This window comes from Achroia grisella, unplaced genomic scaffold (assembly GCF_030625045.1).
Source record: "Achroia grisella isolate CSIRO2021 unplaced genomic scaffold, CSIRO_AGI_Agris_v1 utg515, whole genome shotgun sequence".
In the NCBI taxonomy this organism is placed as follows: domain Eukaryota; kingdom Metazoa; phylum Arthropoda; class Insecta; order Lepidoptera; family Pyralidae; genus Achroia; species Achroia grisella.
In genome coordinates, this window is record NW_026712908.1 from 2,739 (window position 1) to 25,194 (window position 22,456).

Genomic DNA, 22,456 nt, shown 5'->3' on the forward strand with positions numbered 1-22,456 from the left:
CGTATTGGACTACTGTTGGCCTATACAAACAAATACTGGAGAAATAACTTTAATTGTTAGTATCTATTTCTTTTGGAGCAACTAAGTCGCTTAAACAATAAAAAAGCAATGGTGTTGTAAGAACAAAAATTACACGAATATCCCATTCAAACGACTTATTAATTAATTGGGATAGACAGATGCCTTCGTTCTTCTTCTAGCTAAATCGTTAAGGGCTGAAGAAGTAACAATCATAATCCACCTACAAAGTCAGTTTCATATTAGTATATTTTATTTATAGATTATAATGGAATGCTGCTCCCGCCTGCACTAACGGTATACCTACACGTTGGAGGGTCACCAGTGGAGTTGATAGGATGAGCATAAAGTCCAAGGTACAGGCCTCCCGTGTGGAGGGTGAACCTAACATGATACTGTTGCTACAAACGGAACCACTCATTCTCATTTCTGACATTATCTTCCTCCCCCCGCCCACATTAATATTAGGATTATATGGAGTTTATAATGTGTATAATTAAACATTTTTGTTTAGCGGTGAATTTTGGTAAAAGCAAGCAAGCGGTTCATTTTTCAAAGTATTATGTATACACATATAAAAGCTGCCAAGACCTCGAACTGTTTAGTCTGAGAGCGCGGCCCCGTAGAACCGGTCGCCTGAACCATCGGTTGACGCTCAATCACTTGCACGTAAGTCGTAAGTTATATAGTGCATGCATTAAATCTCGCTTTCAACACCTAGGAGTCGTCCATTCAATAGAGCCTGCGATTCCAAAATATTGTGATGAAGGTGATTCTATACACCTATACCTATTATTTATATAAATATTCTGGAACGTGGTATACTTTATTGAAATTTATATAGGCATTGTCCTTATTGATTTTTTCATTAAAATAATGACATAAAGGTACAAAGTCGAGGCTTTTACCATTGTTGGTTCCGTGCTCCATGGTCATCACACGACATTATGTTTTATCACAGGTGTTATGGAAGTGTAATTTCAATTAGGTACTATCTGTGCACGTGATTTATATATAAGGCTTATTGTGTGTTCCGGTCACCGTAGTTTTTTATTTCTTAAAGAACTTACATGGAGCAGTTGAAAGTTTATGCGGGTTCATAATTATATATTTTATACTTACTGGTCAGTTAAAAAGCAAAGTTTTTTATATTATTTGTATGAGTATAACAAATTTAATAAAATAAAAATATTATATTTTTCACAATAGTAGGAACAGAACAAGAGGACAATACCAGAAGGTATTTTATATTATATTAAAAATGTATGTACTATTCGCAGAATTTTAAATTTTATTGAACATAAGACTGTAATGGTTTCAAATATAGTACATAATGGACTCCCACGAGATTTCAAATATTCTGATTGGCAAATAATCACGAAGGTCCTTTTAAATACGGCTCGACTTTATTTTTATTTTGGATAATTGGTCTATTTTTTTAATTGTTTGAGAAATACTGTAAATTATCTATTAATATAGCTATTAATCAATCTATACTTATTTGATAATAACATATTTTATCCTTAGGGAAAAATCACTTTGAAGTAAGATTACGTATATAAATAGATACTAAAAGTATGATACATTTTATTTCTACACAGAACGTTGTGATTTTATAAATTGTCTTGTTGAATAATTTGAAGTTATTGAAGAAAACTTAATTATATAATAGTCTGATGCAACTAATATTGATTCATATAATAAGAGTAAAAGATTATTTGAAATGAAAATTAAACTATCCAGCACGCGAGGCGTTTCAATGCTCAGTGGTGTACTCACCGGTGCATATTAGCACCGTTTTAAAAGTTATTTTTATATTTTACATAAAACTCGTATTTAGCAGATAAATGTATTTATAAACATTCATTGCAAACAGTAGATACATGTGAAATTATTTCGCGACTAAAAGTCATATCTATAATTGTTGATTTATGAGAGGCATTAAACTCTTAGGTGAATATAAAAATATCTGTATCACGGAAGAGGATAAATATTTTTTAAATAGTTTTATTCAAATGATTTGTCAATAACAGAAGTAGATTATGTCATCTGCGTTAGTAAAACCCAATAGTACATAGTTAATAGTCTATATTAGTGGGTTTCTCACATACTTTACTTATTATAGTCATTATTACTGACTTTTTATCATTATTGTAGATTGGATTTCAATTTTTTTTTATTAAAAATTACACTTGAAAGGCTTTTCGGATGATGTAATAAAAATATATTAGCACCGATTGTACAAGTGTTGATCAGATTATCTAAAGTTTATAACAAAATTGTTTGAAAATAAATATAGAAAAGGAATTTGTCGTTCAATTTGAAGAATCTAAGTGTACGTAAAGACTGAGACAAAAAGATAGTTAATATAGTTCAAAGGTATAACATCGTTCATATGTACTTAGACAAGACATGAGATTGAGAAAACTAAAATTTAATTTGCCCATATTATAACCTTTTCGATGCAATAATTACTATTTAAATATAATAAAACATCTGTTCTCGTGACTCATATAAAGTATACTTTTAACAATTAGCTTATATTTATATTTTTGTAACTGTAATCTTTGTTAAGGTAAAGTTAAAACTGTATTAAATGAACAATTTTAGTATGCTCAACTGTATAGTTGTAGTAGTTATACATGATCAATATACATTACATATTTTTTAAATGCAGTTAAGAATATTTTATAAGCAATCTATAAGATCTACCTACTTATCTAAGAGCATTAACTTCAAATAATTTATGTAGGAAAAATTTAAGATTCAGCGTTAAAGCGTTATGAGGTAACAATCAAATTTGTTTTTCTTACAATTACAATTGTAAAATAAAAACAAATTAAAGTGATACTATTCATTTTAAAATAGCAGTAACAAAAAAATCCAGTTCGTTAACGACTGTACTAGATTAATTACTTAATTAGTCGACTTAGCTATGAGTTTGGACATTTTTTCAAATCTACCTGTATGATCATATCATAGAAAATTGCTTGAGATTACCTTATAAATTTGGTATTTACTCATTTTTCATTAAAGACATCTTGTAGTACATCTGACGATGTTGTAACATGGTAATGACGCAGTATTGTGAAGCAGAGTATCTCAAACGCTATTATAATAGTTTCCTCACGTTTTTGCAGATGACTTGTGATCTTTTTATGGGGAAACAGGCTGGGGTGCAGCCTGCAGATGGTAGTTACTGACAAACTCTTCCTTATCTCAAATCAGTCTCGTTATGTAGGTAGGTACCGCTTCGGATTGCTTGGGAACTGTGACAATGAACGTTATACAATATGCAACAATAATTAATGTTGGATTGTAAGTAAAGAACGAGATTACATGCCTAATTTGTAATGCTCATAATCAAATATAATGCTCATATTCATTCTGTACTTATTAATTTCAATATCAACCTTCTATTTATGTGTAAATGTTATGAAGCATTTATTCTCAATGGTCAAAGTTGGATTAGCGACAGTATTTAAAAAATACATAAGATTAAAAATAACCAAAAAATACACGAAAACATTCTATATCTATCTATATATAGATATTATATATATAGATGTTCTATATATAGCAGGCTTTAAAAATTCACTATGACATCCACATAAAATTTCAGAGCGCTTTAAAAACGATAATAATAATTAAAAATGTATCTAATCTAATTATTTATATATTTTTAATGGATATATATATACATGCAATTATAACTAATAAATAGTTAAATAAGATTAATTTACTGACTGTTATAACAGATTCATTTGTATAATTATGAGTATTTATATTTAGAAGAAACTATGTCACAGATTGAAAAAAAATCAGTTCAATACGGATTCTTCACTAGAACAAAAATATTCTGTCACTTTTTGTAGTCAACCATAACGTAATGAGAATTAAATGGAAACAACATTTGATCTGCTGTGGGAATTAAACCAGTTTAGGTATGTAGTTAATGAAGTATCAAAATAATTTCAAGGATTTACAACAAAATAAAAAATTACTATCAAAATAAGTTATAATTAGCATGACTTACCTTTGGCGGTATACTAGTCATAACGTAAGTATGTTGGTTTACCTACTATAACTAAATTATGTTTTTGATGTTTAATTTTTCACTATACGGCATCGAATTTAGTCGAAATAAATAAATACAAATAGATATTCGATCAACTAATAATATGAAATTAAAAATATGTATAATATTTAGGTATTTAACAAAAGACAGAAATAAATGTTTGTAAAAAATATTTCAAAGATATATATTCTCTCTAGTGCTAAGAGGACAACACTTAGTTTAACTCCAGATGATAGTTTAATACTTTGATTGCAATAAAGAAAAAGATTACCTAGATTAAATCTTTACGAAGTTATTATATATACTTTAGAAGTATAATGTAATACTATATATCCGTTTAGATTTATATTTCTTTACCCGTCTAAGGAAAAAAATATGTAACATAGGTATTAATGTAGGTAAATATAGGTGTTAATGAAACCGCAAAATTTTTTAACCGTAACGAAAAAAGATTGTAATCATGTCTTATCTATTTAAAAAGTAAATATAATAATTTATTATGGATCTAATTGAATAAAATTGTAATTAACTGCATCCGAAATGTCTTGCAATGGCAAGGGAAGAGATTGTGGCAAGTCACGAGTTTTTGCCGCAAGTCAAGGTCTCCCGTTGGTAGGTAAACTACGTAATGAAATTCATGGATTCTAATCAATTGCTGGAATGTTAAAATTATGTTATATTTAATTAACTTATATAATTATTAATAATTCAATCCAGATATATAAAGCCATTACTTATTCGGCATTCTTAAAATCATGTGCAGTTAAAAAGTAACGACTGCAGATAATAAATATATAGTATGGTATTAACCGCACTCTTATTAATTTCATTATCACCAAATCCGTTTATAAATATGTGCATATTGAAATCTATTTTTATATAATGAAGTATCTGTAGATATTAAAGGCAATGAAGTATTTTATTTGTATAAAAAATACAAGAAATTGCAATAACATTTTTGTTCAACAATTTTTTTAATTTCTATTATAAATGTTTATATAAATTTATAATTATTCCATGTTATTTTTCCACTTTAAGACGCCTAAGATTATTTATTTATATATGAAGTCTGAGGGTAACATATAAAATAGAAATTACAAAATAAACTTGATATCGAAATTGTTTAAAGTAACTGTGAAAAAATAATATAAAAACAAACTGTTTTATTAGTGACCGTAACATACCAAATGTGTTATATAAGGCAAATTCAGTAAAATATTATGAAAGGATTTAATAGACACTAGAGTTTTAATAATTAATTCGTGCGGAATTGATTAAATTTATGCTACCTATGTAGGTAAATCGATTACTTCCTTATTCCTATTTTCTATATTCGTTTTCTTCAAATGTATTAAAATCGTAGTCTTGATGAGGCTAGACTGTCTGATTATCTGCTTTTGTATTAAGGTGTTACGTAATTTCACGGAATATGTAGTGGAATTTGTGTCAATATAAGATTTTAGAGATATTCAATTGTTTAGTACCTATAACACAAGCTCTGTTTAGCTTGGGACGAGGTGCTGTGTGTACCCTGGGTTATTATTATTATATTTGATAGGATCTTGCCAGAAAGGATTTTCAGTGAATCTGACCAAAAAAGTGATATACACTAAAAAAATCGTATGTTTTCCTATTGTTATATAGGAGTAAATATTATAGTTAAGGAGTTACACTTTTGCACTTCTATAGCTAAACGTAAACAAAGGAATAACATAAAACTCTATCTAGCTTTTATCCCGCAAGTTCGTTGAGATGATCAAGACGATCTGTCAAATCACTGTAGCCTACGCCGGTACCTCTATTTTCGATTTTCTCATTATATGTATGTGTATCTATTTCAACAGAAGTTTATTATATATTCTTATCACATCCTCGAATCCACATAGCATGGCCATTTGTATTTCTATATTACACTTTCTGTGAAATCAACTTCTTCGCTTTATGAAATAATGTCATCAAACAGGTATATAATACCTATACTCGTATTTTATTTCTATGAAATAATATATTACCGAAAACTCTGCATTTAAAAACATATCAGAGAATGGTAAAGTATAAAGGCTGTCTAGATTTGGTAAAGAATAAACAATAATTGTTTTATTTCTTCATTTTAGTGTTTAGTAGTAATTGTATGTTTTTATTCCAGATTCCAAATGAGGGCATTAAGTATTACCGTCGTCCTTGCATTGATATCAGTATGTAAAGCGGCACTTCCCCAGCTGCGCTTCGCATGGAAACAAATAGATTACACTTGGGATTCACCCGCCGATCGTGAAAACGCCATTAAAGATGGCATATTTGATCAGAAAAATAACTTTCCAGTTGGTTTAGCTCGATGGAAAAATAAGGTCTTCGTTACAGTTCCAAGATGGAAAAGTGGAGTAGCTTCTTCTTTGAACTACGTGGATTTGGATGGTCCCTCAGACCAACTGTTAAAGCCATATCCCTCATTCAAAGATAACCTGGTCCCTGATAGTGCAAAGGCACCACCTTCGAACAGTTCTGTAATATCGGTATTCAGAGTACACGTAGATCCGTGCGACAGACTATGGGTTATGGACACAGGATTTGCAGATATATCCGGTGAGCTAATTTGATTTATTGTATAGGTATTACAAATTGAGTAAAATTTTACTACGATATATTTTATTTGCGATTTATGTAATTTAAATACGAGGTTCGTTATTTTTGCAATAAATGCAGATTCAGCGATTTCAGCGATTTAATAATATTTTATTGTTATATTTTAGGAGCTGGAAATCTCATTGTTGAGCCATCTATAATCATTTTTGATTTGAATACTGATCAACTGTTACATCGGTATTTTCTCAAACCAGAGGATATGAAAGAGGATAGCTTTTTTGCTAATATCGTAAGTATATTATTATAAATGATAATATTATTTAAAGTATCTATGATTTTATATATAACAATAAATGTAGGTATTTTATAAAGCAAAAATTTAATAAAGTTGTTGTAGGTACTTCCTATGTGAAAAAAATATTAGTTAGATATGTAATAATAACTTACGTTTCTTGCATTGACATAAGGTGTCGTTTAGCATTAATAATTTGTAAAATTGTTTTTATCACAATGTAATAACTACTCGCCATAATGCATGCATTATGGCACGGTCTAAGAAACTTGAGATTTTTATGTGATTTGTATGCATATAACATTAAGGTTGTATGTTTTGTCAGGTATGTATTTTATTATAATTTAATTTAATTTATTATGCATTACAGGTAATTCTTAATCGATACCTATAAAAAGCAGGAAAATTAAATGGTAACATATGTCAAAACCTACGTAATATTGCAAATTTAACAGTGCTGATTCATCTGTATAAAAATTTCAAAGCTTATGGAGATATCTGCATGCATATGTAAATAAATAATATTGACATTTGCAGGTTGTTGATGTGGACAAAAACACTTGTGACAATGCATTCGCATATTTATCTGACTTGGGAGGGTACGGTGTCGTCGTGTACAGTTTGAAGCAGGATGCATCCTGGCGCGTGTCGCATCACTACTTCTTCTTCGAGCCGCTCTTTGGCTCCTACAACGTGGCTGGAATCAAGTTCCACTGGACCGATGGTGTGTTTAGTGTGGCTTTGTCAGAGCCCCGGGAGAACGGGTGAGTGACTCGAATGACCTTAATTATTTAGTCTTTATTGGAACACGTACGATCGGAGATAAAAAATAACTGTAGGCGTGCAAAAACGTTTAAATTTAGTTAAACTTGAGCTATTATTATAACGGCCCTTATATTTTATTATACTGCCAAGAGGGATACCGTAGTGGCCTCTTTGGGAATGTAAACATATTGCCAATAGCAATGAATTTATTGATATCCATACATAACATAATTATTTTCAAACAGAATTAAATTTTTTCGAATTCCGTATACTCAAATATACAAATTTTATTGAGATATCTCCCTGAATGTAGATAGAGATATTTATTTTCATGTGTATGATATAAGCCCGTAATAGGAAAGTATTTTAACATACTCGTATGTCTCATATATATATATATATATGTAGGCATAGTTAAATATATAGTTAATAAATGTATGTAAATATACTTTCCTATCACTGGTTTATACGTAATTTTGACGTCCTAATAAAATATGTTCATTATGTTCAGTATTTAACAAACAACAGTTTATGTTTGTAATGATTTATAAAAAAGAAAAAATTATTTAATTCTCTCAAGAAAACAAACTACATTATTTAATTCTCTCAAGAAAATAATTAACAAATGACATTCGAAAAGTTATGTTGATGGTATGTCAATAATAAGGTTCATGAGATATAATTTATTTGTCGTTATTTTAATGGAGGTCGCGCTATAAAATATAACTAGTTGACAAATAGGTACTAGTAGGTTCCTTTATTATATTTTATCGTCATGTTTAGTAGGTACAAGTAACTTTCGAAATAGTCCAAGGTTGTTATAACTTACAAGTTTTGGAATATGAAATTATGAACAATAAGATAAAATTACAAGTTTAAATGAAAATTTAACTGTATAGAGTCAAATACAGTTACAGTTAATATTATTAACGGTTATTTGATCCGTTTGGTTAACGGCTTAACTTAAATATACTCATTAACAACAAGGAAAACGATAAATATACAGAGTCTTAAGTATGTTATATTTACATTTTAAGCTAATCAATTAATTCGTTATAAAATATTCTATGAAATTAATAAAGGTAAATAAAAAATATTTATTTGTGTGGATAAAGAAACAATATGCGATTACAGTATATAGTGGATATCCTGTAATCGCATATTGACAACTAGCAAAGACAAATCCTCATATTTTCAGTTATTTTAGCCTACTTTTCTGTTTTCAATGCTGGGCAAAAGCCTTGTTTATACCAACAAATTTGTCCCATTCATCAGCAAAGTGGTACCGGTAGCGGTATCAGTTTTGGTCTACCATGATATCGGTACCCGTCTCTTGATATTCAATATGTGAAGAGTGTGACATTTCAGAGTGCATCCTGGCCTACTCCCACTTATTATTATTGTATAAAAATATTTAATTGCCATTACATAAATGTTTACGTACCCTCAAGTCTTCATTTTACAACAACGATTTGCATCATACAATTACTCATCCACATAATGACATTGTTGAACGTTCTTTCAGCGAATTATTCAATGCACAACACAAAAAACTAAATTATATTAGAACATTTAACGTTATATTGATCGCAATAATTAGACAGGTACTGACAGTTTGTAATTTACGTTACAGATACAGAACAGCATTCTTCCATGCAATGTCCAGTACAAAGGAATTCTGTGTATCCACAGAGTTGTTACGGAATTACACCAAGCTTGACAAGTCTGAGGCGTTCCACGATTTCAAGGTACGTTTGATGGTGACAAGTTGATAACAATCATTGTTGCTAATTAATTAACTATCTGGGCTAATTATTTAATATCGAAGTGTTAAAGTTAGTGAAGCCTTACGTTAATTAACGTAACCTGATAAATTTAATTAAATATTGTAATTTTGATTAGTAACAAATAAAATTATATTAAAATTGTCTATTGATACGCAAATTCTAGTCACTTCGTTTTAACCTACACCAATAAACTCTCATTAATTCTACTACTGGAGTTTAGGGTTTAGTATTTTTAAACTTAGCCCTCAAGTGTTATTTTTATTCAAGTTGTATATTTGGTTAATGCGGTCTCTACTCTCAACTCCTATTTATTAACATAAATATTTTACAGCTGCTGGGCGATCGAGGTGAAAACACGCAATCTTCTGCTAGTTATTTTGATGAAAAAACAAAAGTACTTTTCTATACGCAGGTAAGTGTTGTGTGAGTCCATAACTAATATAGGTACCTATAACTAGTAGAAGTAACATATACTTTTTCAATAAATGAAAATCAAATGTCTTGATTATTTCGTTGAAATTTAGATAAAACGAATAAAGTTTCTTTATTTTACTGCCAATATTTGTCTATATTATCTTGTATTTGTTATTCATAAGTTTGATATAGTTAAGTAGGTATATTAATTTGTTGTGTGGTGAGTGGTATCCACTCTTGTGTGTTCTATTTCTCAATGATATTTAACCTTCAATTCAACGTCGCCGTGGGCAATCTGATAAATAAATATGCACATAATTAATTTCTAAAACTATAACACAATACTAGTTGAGAATAACTAGGTTTTATTCAGAGATATACATCTATAATTACTTGATTTACCTAAAGATACAAATACGGTCTGTATTTATTATGAATACACGGTAAGCAGAACGCGACTGCATTTTGATACCAACTTTATTGATTTACTTATATATTTGTTGGTTACTTATAATTTCCATTATCGAACTAACTCGATATTAAAATATATTTAAGGAGTTTTTATATTGATATTAATGTATATACAACCTCTATATAAAAAGTTAAGAATTTTACGTAAGTAAATATACAAACAAAATGCAGTTTGCTTTTTATCTTCAGGAATACTTAAAGAGTACTTTGTCACAAAAAAATGTAATACCAAATAGCCATATCCTATGCATAACAATTGTTCCATTCCGTTTCATTAGTAGTAATGTAATAGCTAAAAATTCTTTACAATAAATTATTGTATACCATATATTAGGAACATTAATATTTTTTACAGGTTAATCGAGACGGTGTTGCTTGCTGGAACTCTAACAAGCCATATACTCCTGAAAATAACCCTATAGTGATCACCGATCCTAAGCTCTTTGAATTTACTAATGATATTAAGGTAAGTTATATTGTATAACAATTGAAAACAGTTAAAGTTATATGTATTTAGAAATAATGGCTGGTACAAATACAACACCAAGAGATACCAAATAAATAGGTACTAATTATAATTAACTTTCACTCTAAAGTAATTAGGTAGAGTTGAATGATGGAATTTAACAAAACATTTCTTATCCGCATATTCAAGTAACAGAGTTATACGTTATAGTTAGTTATTTGTAACACAGGACAAATGCTAGCTTGTGTCCTGTGTAGTCACATCCATTATGTCAGAGGACATCGCACTCATTATAAAGAAACATTAGGTTTTCAGTAAAAACAGTCTCTGTTATTAATTTATATTTTTAATTTACAGCATTGTTAATATTATAAATACAAGAGATACTGGTTGATCTCATAAATTTTTTGATTATTCTTGTACATACATATGTACAGTTTCTCATTTTCGCCTCTTGAAGTGATTTACTAAGTGATAATTAAGTCCGCTTGTGTTTTGTATTATGTACACATTTTATTTTATATCTATTCATATAAATGAAATCGGAGTGTCTGTTTGTAATATTAAAATAAAAATTGTTTACTACATGCATATGAATATAAATACGGTACATACATCAAAATAACATTTTTTATAATTTTTGTCTGTCTGTTTGTTCCGGCTAATCTCTGAAATGGCTGGACCTATTTTGACGGGACTGTTTTTGGCAAGTAGCTGATGTAATAAGGAGTAACTTAGGCTAGATTTATTTTAGAAACAATCTTTTATTTTACAAAAATAAAATAAAATTTCACGCGGACGAAGTCGCGGGTACAGCTAGTTCTAAGTATACTTGAATCTTATAAATGTACATTTTTTTTTAAATTTGGTATTTACAATTGTTGACAGTAGCATTGTCAGTTTAGGCTAATAGCAAGAGTAGCAAGTGCTATAGAACCGCGTAAAGAGTTCCCCACGCTATCACTTCTTTCTGCACATACATAATAGAAATAAGAATTGTAACCAGTTTTTAAAAAATACATGTAAATCTTTCCCTCGACGCTCAGAAGGAGAAATTAAGGGCTTCTTGAAAGAATTTGCACTAGACCCGTGTTGGTTCTATCCGGCAATGGGCATAAATAGGTATGCAAATACTAATCAGGATTAACATTACAGGTGGACAATGAAAGCAATCTCTGGATGCTGTCTGACAAAATGCCGCGGTTCATCTACTCTAATTTGGACTTGAATGACATTAACTTCAGGATTTTCAGCATTAGTACCACTGAAGCCATTGCAGGCACCACTTGCCAATAATATAGCAATATTTAACTTGCACTTGTCTGCATATATGTTCACGTATTACGAGTTTATGTATATTTTTATTGAAATAAAAACTTCATAAAATATATAAACAAATGGTATAAAAAGTATGTTTGTATGATTCTATTATTATTCTGGTTTATTTGTAAATGTTTATAATTTCAATAAAATGACATGCTAAGATTGTTTACTTGATATAAAAGAACGGAATGTGTCTATTTTATTTATTTGACAGCTACGCTTCACTATCAGCTGTGTGTGACTTCAGTGTATTTTTAATTATTTTGGAATCATAAAATATGGTATATTTGGTGTGTATGTATAGAATTAAATTAAAGTTTCAATGACATGTGTAACCACCGATCATTATAACCAATATTTTTACCGGTATCAAAAAATAGTTCACAACAACAATATTTATGTTTTATGAAATGTTTAATATAAAAAAAACGTTAAGTATAGAATAAATTATAGTATTACATGTACAATTAATTTTAATGAAAAAATAAATATTAAGAAAACATTTTACATATTTATTTCTATCTTGTACGATACACACACAGAAATGCAAGGAGCCATAACACCTTTTCCTCAGGAATGGTAATTTATAAGGGTTATCACGTGCGTGATATGATAACGTGATTTCCGTGGTGCTGTTCATGTTGCCACTTACCACAGTTGGGTTGTCAGCTTGTTTGCTATTCCAATTAGATACATAAAAAAATAATAATCAAATAACCCAATTGAATTAAAATATATTTGATGGTATGATATTCCGAGGTTAATATAGTAGACACTTTTGTTTATCGGGTCTTTACCCCTTGACCCTTGTTTGACACTGATTCTTTATGTCGTACAAATGTTCGAAGTAGATACTGCTGCCTAGCTGCGATGTAAACTAAATAAGGTAGATATAATTCCCAGACAATCCGATACTGAAGTTATGCCATTGTATCTGTGATTCTATTGTTTGTCTTATCTCTTTAGTTTGAAACAAAAGAACGCCGTCGACAAATAATAAAAAACAACAATTAAAACAAAATTACACCAAACAACAACTATTAAAACAAATCACATTAAAATTTCTATCCCGTAATAGTAGGTCATAGTGAGTATATGATTTTCCTCGATTTTTGTTTGCGTAGACTAGAGGAAAAATTCCGGTTCTTCCAGAGAAAGTGAATACAATTTGAAAGCAAGCTTAGAATGAGGCTACATGGTTTGCGATCTCTTATATCTAATATGTACTATGATAATAACATGTAATTTTTCGAACTAACTCTTCTCCACTCAGAAAAAAATATTTTAAAACAGCTTGAAACCCATTCAGTTGTTTTTGAGACAATCGCGAACATATATAAGGGGGTCTTCCTATGTGATGGGTTGAAAAAATCGATTTTTTTTTTCATAAATTGCTCCCTTAACATGTCTAGAATACGGTAGTAAAGCGATTTTAGAAAATTCGAAGTCGTTTTAAAGATACAGCAGGTAAAAGAAAGAGCGGTTCGGAGCGGTGAGTTGGCAGTTAGAGACCGGGCCTATTGTGTACCGTCGGCTTTATACCTGGCCTCCCTTTTATTAATATATTTGTTTATACAAGTTTAGACACGTTTCTACAGACTTAAACAGAAATTTCTATTGTTATAATATTTTACCGAAGTTATTTTAAACTTCGAAGAGAGCAACAGCTACAAATTATTTTTTTTCATAATGAGTGGACGGAAAGGAAGTACGAGTGGATTGGTTCTTCTGATGAAAACCCTCAGCATCAATTTTGTCCAGAAGGCGAAGACAGTTGGTGTAAATGGCGTAAGGCTGAAGCTAATAATGAACTGGACCAATTTCATCACGATAAACCACCTCTAATTCCGCAAGTCCAGCTATATATATTCGTTGTTTAGGAGCAGAGACACAAAACAATAACGAATCTTTGAATTCTTTGATTTGGATATCTTCATTCTGGTCCCAAAGTTGTTGAAATTGCTAGCTACTTAGCAGTTATTATCTTTAATGAATGTTTTCAAGGTATTTTAAAAGTTATGTCGATTATGGGATGCCCTGTTGGTCGTGAAGCCCAAGCGTATGTTGAGAAACGGGATAAAAAGCGAATCTTACGCTCTGAGCGGCCCGTAAGTGATGTCGTTAAACAAGCCAGGATTGACTCAAGAGCTGAACAATCTGCTTTAAAAGAGGTTCCCGCGGAAGAGGAAGGAATAATCTATGGACCAGGCATCGCCGATTAGTGAGTTGATATTTTAATGGTTTTTAACGGACTTGAAACTTTAAACGCGTTTTTCTCAAAACTGTGTTTTTCAAACATTCCTCCATTGTATCTCAGAAACGGCTGGACCGAATTACTTGAAATTTACAGGGCACACTCAATATATGTAAACGCATAGAATGAACTATTATCAATCGAAAATTTTCAAAACTTCGATTTTTTTATAGCAAAAAACAAAAAAAAAAACGCCTAATTTGCAACTTTTATTTCAAATGTCTATCAAAAATCCAATTTTTTTTATATTCATTTGATTATAGGTCATTCCGTGCTTTTAAGCCTACAAATTATAACGCCATTTTTTTTTTTTTCAGATAAGCCGATCAGCCGGAATCGTGGAGGAAGTGGGAGCTCTTTTTTTCGAGGCGGGGGTGTTCAGAGCGCTGTAACTCTAGTTTGACTGAATATTTTTAGCTGAAATTTTATATTTATACTGTCCAAATATGTGTTAATAAATGATAAAAAACTTGAAGCTCTAAATATTTACTGGTCGTAGAAAAAAAATCCTAAAATATCCCTAAAAAACAGGCCGTCACATAGGAAGACCCCCATAAACAAACATTGTTTCGTAATGTATGTAAATTCTATAGATTGTTCTTATTTTATGGAACACTATATATATTTTGTGTAAGGTATAAGAAAAACAATTTAATGTTACTTTTGTTTCGTATGTAACATATATACATAACAATAACAGTATGAACAAAAATCTATTTAGAGATTTATTTTATTTAGAACAAAACAATACCAAATTATGCAGCTAAAACGTTAATAATAATAAATATAACTTACCACATGGAAAGAAATAACCATCCCGTCATCCATACATACCATTAAGAGATAAAAAAGAACTAACATCCAAAATCACAGAACATACTATAATTAACTTAATACCCACTTCCCACAACTCTTTCGTTTCCATAATATGTAATTATTAAATTCGAATTTACTACACTAAGATAGACTTTGTAAAAAGTTCTCAGTCTATATCTGTCGCCAAGCAATTTTCTTTATAAGTTGTGTTTCAGTAGAAAGGTCAGATGTGGCAGTAAAATTCCGGGATAAAAGGCATGAAATCTTAATCCTCTGAAATATTGACGCATGAGTGAATTCACGGAGGTCACGTGATAACGTGACATCCGCAGTGTTGTTCATGTGAAAAGTTAAGGCAGATAACAAAAAATTAAATATCCATATCATTTTAGTAATGATAATTATCAAGTTAAAAATACTGACCATTTCTGGTTTACATACAATATCATCATCCTAATATACAGTACTTTCCACTGTACGTTGATAACATGCAGGAAGTCTAAAACAACATAACAAAGATGGCTTTATTTACGTTGTTTTCTCAAAGGAAATTGAATCGTGGTGTCTTAGCTTCAAACTTCATAATTTGTTACATAATAAGAAACTGATCTACAGCTATGTCTACAGTCTCACATTGACGATAAGTAGTTAAATGCGGTATTTTATAAGAGGAGCGGGGTGCCTCGGTGTCATTTAATACTTTTGTATTGCAAGCAACGCACGCTACGACTTTCACACGATGGCTTCTAAAAACAAAACCGAAAAAGTCGGAATCGTCGGGAGGTATGTACTTTTTAAACATTGTCTCAAATATTAATTCCAAATTTCCTATCACTATTTTAATAATGAGCTTTAGTTCATATCAATCATTTATAATTATTGAATTTTAAGATCAATGCAACTGTCTTCTTTTCAATATTGCACTGCTATACTATATGTTTAGATTAAAAATAATTATAGTCTAGATCTACTTCAGTATCTGTTACTTAAATTCATTAATTATGTATTTGTCCGCATGTATATTTAATTTTAATAACTTTATTTTCCAACATATATATATTTAATCTTCTACAACACTAGTTTTGTCATTATTTTTTGTGGATTATAAATAAAAAATAATAAGTTTTCCACTATACATTACCACATGCTCAGTGTTATGATCAAATACGTTATACATTTTTATTGTTTGGCAGCTATAAAAGTTACCTACTATTCGTATAATAATAATAATAATAGGTATAGCTATAGCTGCAAAAAAGAATGTAGCACAAATTTCATGGCCTAGCAAATATTCAATGTCAATGAACGTTATTTAAATTAATTAAAACATACCTTAACATAACATATAGGAGTAGGTACAGTCGTATTCTTACAAAATAAATAAATTTTGTTTTCAAGGAAAATGTTACAATACTCATTTTATTGTCTTCTTTCCTCATTTTTGGTTGCACTAACTTCCTTGTCTAATTAGCTGTAAATAAGTGACTATATTTGTGTTATAAACCATTGTATCTAAAAATCACAGTGCCTACTTATACCAAAATCTATTTGATTGTCGGCTTTGTATTTGCCTTGAAGGTAATACTCCAATTTATGACCCTAAAGAAATGAGAGAGAATATTAATATTGTGGACTTTTGATCCCATTACTATCAGTATAATCTATTAGGTCGACTTCCATTTTTGTATATGATAATTAATTAATAACCGCGTGGAGCTGCATAGGAGAGCGTAACTGCACTTTACCTTCCAATACAATAAAGTTTATTTTGAGCTATTCAAGGTAAGCATAAATGAAAACGATACATATATATAGATATCATATCAGGTGGGGGTGGTCAATATCTGAATGAACACGTGAAAAAATATATCTCTTACTGGCTGACCCCGCAAACTTTATTTTGCCATATAAATTAAAATCGGATGAAAATTTAGGGTTCTATGTAAAATTATGTTCAAAAAATTAAAGGAAATGTTAGAGGTTAACTCTTATTACTAGAGGATAACTCTTATTACTTGGGGTATAAAAAAATATTGTAGCCGATTCTCAGACCTACATATAAAATTTAATAAAAATCGGTGAAGCCGTTTCGGAGGAGTATGGTAACTGACATTGTGACATGAGAATTTTAAATATAAGATTTTTGAATGCATCTTCTAATATCTATATAGTTTTCCTATTGAATTTATAGAAGATAGAAGATCCTATGGAATTTAATTCTTGCCCAAATTATAGTGATACATTAGATATAGGTACCTATTAGTACTAACATAGACATAACAACAAGAGATCATTTGTTGTTATTCTTTATTATAGGTACCTATCTGTATTGAACGATAATTGTATCTGGGAGTCACGATAAGTTAATATATTAGGTACCAATAAATATTACATAATTTAAAATAATAACGATTCTTTTATATGTTACATACGTCTATATGTAAACAGTGAATTATTAAATTCCCTTTAAACAAGTAGGACGCACACACACTTGCACACCATTGTCAGCGATGTCTCATTGAATGACCTAATAACCTGGAATAGCAGGAAAGGTCCTGTCTTTTATTACTGGTTTATTCAATTTAAGGAGTATTTATTAGGGTTTATTGGGGTGCCAGGTATTTATCTATTCTTTCAGAAAAAAACCCAAGTGATTTACGTTACTTCGTATAAATAAAATCTAGGTTTGATCCTTCGCCGAGTCAATTAATTATAAAAAGTTAACTTGAGTCAGTGGCGTAGGCCATGCCTACTGAAACAATTAATCCTTATATTTTCAATCATTCTTAGAATATAAAATAAAATAAAAAATTCAATTGAGTTTCAAAATATACTGACTAAAAAAATATTTCCTCTGCTGATATATGTTTCCTTGTGATTCAATCTATCGTCTTATTGAATTTAATTATGATCCATTTAGCCATGAAAACGTGGCAGATCGACACACTTTCGACTTTATATTGTTAGTATGGAATAATGGCTTTCTACTATAGGCATAGAATATAATAGTAGGTACATCTGCCTGCCTGATATGTGTGGTGATATTCATGTACGTAGGCCTCAGTTGTAATTTACCATCAGGTGACCAGTTACAAAAAAGAGGGATTTTTATAATTTATCGTAGAAATAAATCAGTCCAGAGAATGAAAGTATAAACACTATATATTGTAATGAATATGATTCACACCTGTATATAATAGTGGCACTTATTATATATTTTTTTATATTCCAGTGGTCTGATTGGGCGGTCATGGTCGATGCTGTTTGCCTCTGTGGGTTATCAAGTGACATTGTTCGACATTGTGCCCAAGCAAGTTACTGACGCCCTTGAAGACATCAGAAAACAACTCATAACATTGCAAAATGACGGTTTATTGAGAGGCAAACTAAATGCTGTTGAGCAATTCCAATGTATAAAAGGTATCTACATACTATGTATACTACTATACTATATATTTTTTAAAATTATATGCTATAAATATACAGAATATTTACAAATGGATCTTGTATAAAATTGTAGGTAAAATATATTAGTAGATATTTACCTATTTATAAGACAATTAGGTATTTGCATAATACCAGTAATATCTAATAAAAATTATGTTGAACGTATATATTTTAAAGTATACCGACTGATATATTTTTATTTTTAAAATACTCGTAAATTAGAATAGTATTTAGAAGCCTTATGATTTTTTTAACTATTCAATTAGAAATTTTAAATAAGTATATAATAGAATGGCTATGTGAAGCATAGGTTCTTAAAATTATACAACCAACATACGATTCGCTATTATACATATCTATATTAGTAGGTATTTCTTTACGTAAGAGTCATGAATAGTATGTTTGTTAGTTATCCTGTTGTAAATGAATTCTCTACAAAACCTTTCATTGTAGGGGTTACACGAGGTTTATACGAGTAGTCTTTGTACAAGTTTTACACATAATTAACAAATAAACATGTTTGATGTTTGTTGATTAGTCATCATGTTAGTTATTTCACGCTGCGAGTTTCATAAATATAAATAATAGAGGTTAAATGGAAATTTTCAACGTTAAAATAATCGGTAAATATTAAAGGCTAATTTACATTATAAAACTGTCACATGAAACTACTTAGTTCCAAATACTTAATTTTATTAAGTATTTTTGAATTATTTTTACAAAACTCAATATAGCGACTTATGGGAGAACCTATCTTAAATAAATAATGCAATTTTTTTTTTATCAGAATATAATTCTTTTGTAAAAAAGACATTAAAGAAAAAACTTATGTTTCGTGTCTATTTGTTCTAGTGGAGTTCTCCCTTTTGCATTTTACATTACTATGTATCTTTTTTCAAAATAACACGAAAAATTTTCATATTCGTCAAATTAAAAAATATTTACTTATCACATATGTTGTATCCATTTGGACAATCCAGGATGGGATGCATCGTTAGATTTACGTATAGTAGGTACTTACCTGTAAACTCAAGATAGTTATTTTCTAGAAACAAAAAATAATGTTTCAGGTTCAACAGATCTATCTGCCACTGTCAAAAATGCTATATTTATTCAAGAGTGTGTTCCTGAGAATTTGGATCTTAAGAAGAAGTTGTATAAAGAATTGGACGCGATAGTGGATAATAAAACAATATTGTCCAGTTCGACCAGTTGCATATTGCCTTCATTATTTTCTGAAGATCTGAAGCACAGGTCACAGGTAAAACTTAGTAGTCATATAGATAGTCTAATAATGACACATCCTAATGTATAATACAATCGGTAGAGCCGATCTTTCATTACATGGAGTTGACTAACCAACTTTTCTTTAGTTTTAAGACGTTTGGTCCTATCCATCTCATGAACCGTCTTGTGAATAGCAAACAAGCGACAGCACACCTAATGGCAAGTGGTAAGTGCTTACCACTGTATAGATACTTATAATCAGCACTATAGAAATCACGTTAACATATAGTGCCTGTGCATGGCTATTTTATTTTATTTTAAGGAAATTATTATGTTAGTATTAGAGAATAACCAGATTATATAAATATACTTATTATTAAAAATTGAGAAAGTTTAATAAAAAGTATATTTTTTAAGACTTTTTCAATCATATATGCAATTAGTAAATATCAAGTAGCTATGTATCGATCTCAACTCAATAGATTTTATTTTTCCTTTTAGGTTATAGTTTCCCACCCAGTAAACCCGCCTTATTATGTCCCCTTAGTGGAGATAGTGCCTGCACCTTGGACAAAACTAGAGGTGGCAGCAAAAACCAGGGAAATAATGAAGGAAATCGGACAGGCACCTGTATCTCTTTCAAGAGAACTGGATGGATTTGTGTTAAATAGAATCCAGTAAGTACTCGCAATACGACATGTATTTATTTATGTTGTCACAATAAGACAATAAGTTTTGCGTAGTTATTTGATGGTGCAATATTTGCACAATGTAATTAAGAATACCGTTATAATTTATACCTAATAGGTACAAAATTTCGTAAAACTAATGAGCAATCTTAATAAATTAATGCAAAGATATGGTCAGAAGAGAATATAATTAAAATAATCTATTGCTTCATTTTTCAATTTACTCTTTTTGAGTAAAAAAATTAAAAAACTCGTATCTCATAGATTTTCACCTATGTAGAAATAACGGTGTAGAATTGATATAAGATGCAATGCAAATTACTTGCATACTAATAGTTATGCAATGAAGCTGCAATTCATAACAGTATTTTATCAGTTATATAATACCTATAGTTAAGTAAGTTGGTAAATCATTACCGTATTTTAGCAGTGAAGCTTAGTTACTAAGAACTTTAATATTCTGTGCTTATTTAAAGAATTATATCAACATTTTCGTGTTAAAAAATGCATAAATTAATGATATAAGTAATAAACGCACATTAAAATGATGTCATGTAGGACATATTTAGCATTTGTTGGTTGTTTGTTTTAAAATACGTAGGTAGTATATCTGTTATAATACTGAATACATTATACTATTACTGGTCGGGAGTGTTATATTTGTGTTGTAATAATATACTTTTGGTAGGTACGCAATTTTGAACGAAGTCTGGCGTCTAGTTGAGGAGAAAGTAGTGGATGTAAAAGACATCGATACTGTGATGTCCGAAGGCCTAGGTATGCGATATGCTTTCCTTGGCGCGTTTGAGACAGCACATTTGAATGCAGAAGGAATGGAAAACTATATTGAGAGGTAATAATATAATCTAATTTCTGTAAAAAAAGTGCCTACTTTCAATAAATATATTTGTTTGATGGTTTATACGTTTGTATTTCATTACAGATATGGTGAAACAATTTACAATGTAAGCCAAACTTTCGGCGATGTCCCTCGCATGACACAGAATAGGAGTGCATTTACGATTTGCCAGCAACTGAATAATATGGTACCTTTGGAAAGGCTGCCCGAGAGACGCGCTTGGCGTGACGCTTGTCTCACTCGTCTCTCCGTACTTAAAAGGGATATGAACACAAAGTATAAGCAATAAATATGTGTATAAACATTAGTCGAATAAAAAATTTTTTGTTAATAGAATAAATAAAGATCTATTTCTGAATATTGACTATCAATAATCTAAGATACAGTTTATGAAAATATTTAGATGTGTGTTAGTGTCTAGTTGGTAGCTACTAATAACAAGGAGGAAGGGAGATTAGTAAAGAAACAAAATTACCAATTACTATAGGTAGGTATATCTAGCTCCTTCCTACATACCTACTTATAAATTCGAGTTATGTATATGATTTTACATTATTACCTACAGTTTCTTGTTGACTATTGGAATTTTTAGGAAATGCACTATAAGTTCTTGAAAATATTTTTCAATTAATATCTAGTACAATTATAGGTACAATTCATAACCACCATAACCCTCCTATTTGCTTCGTTTTAGTTGGGTAAAAATGGTCGCTCAACTGACGGTTGGTTATAGTAACGGATGGCGAAGACAATCACAGATCTGCGCTATACGACATCGTTCATCACATTCTCTATATATTGTATTTTGTAGCCATTGTAGTACTCTGCGCCATGGCATTTCCTCTAGCGCAATATGTGGTTATCATCATAAGATTGTGAAGAAGAATTTCAGAGTCATATCGCTTCTGCTTCAGTCTGGTCAACCCTAATAATCATTTATAAGTTTTCCCATAATCGTGTCGAACAT

General features: G+C 30.1%; 2 protein-coding genes across 2 annotated transcripts; both read left to right on the forward strand.

Moving 5' to 3' along the window:
* The first annotated feature begins 621 nt into the window (after window positions 1-621).
* Window positions 622-12,209, forward strand: LOC131846922 (protein yellow-like). The gene is made up of 8 exons (XM_059196340.1): window positions 622-687; window positions 6,243-6,679; window positions 6,847-6,968; window positions 7,509-7,735; window positions 9,370-9,484; window positions 9,855-9,935; window positions 10,764-10,874; window positions 12,030-12,209. The coding sequence occupies exons 2-8, from the start codon at window positions 6,250-6,252 to the stop codon at window positions 12,168-12,170; spliced, it is 1,227 nt and encodes a 408-aa protein (XP_059052323.1). The 5' UTR covers window positions 622-687; window positions 6,243-6,249; the 3' UTR covers window positions 12,171-12,209.
* Window positions 12,210-15,955: 3,746 nt separating this feature from the next.
* On the forward strand, window positions 15,956-21,826 carry LOC131847021 (lambda-crystallin). The gene is made up of 6 exons (XM_059196461.1): window positions 15,956-16,050; window positions 18,500-18,687; window positions 19,785-19,975; window positions 20,443-20,618; window positions 21,319-21,483; window positions 21,574-21,826. Exons 1-6 carry the CDS (start codon window positions 16,007-16,009, stop codon window positions 21,776-21,778), a joined length of 969 nt encoding a protein of 322 aa, XP_059052444.1. The 5' UTR covers window positions 15,956-16,006; the 3' UTR covers window positions 21,779-21,826.
* Window positions 21,827-22,456: the final 630 nt, after the last annotated feature.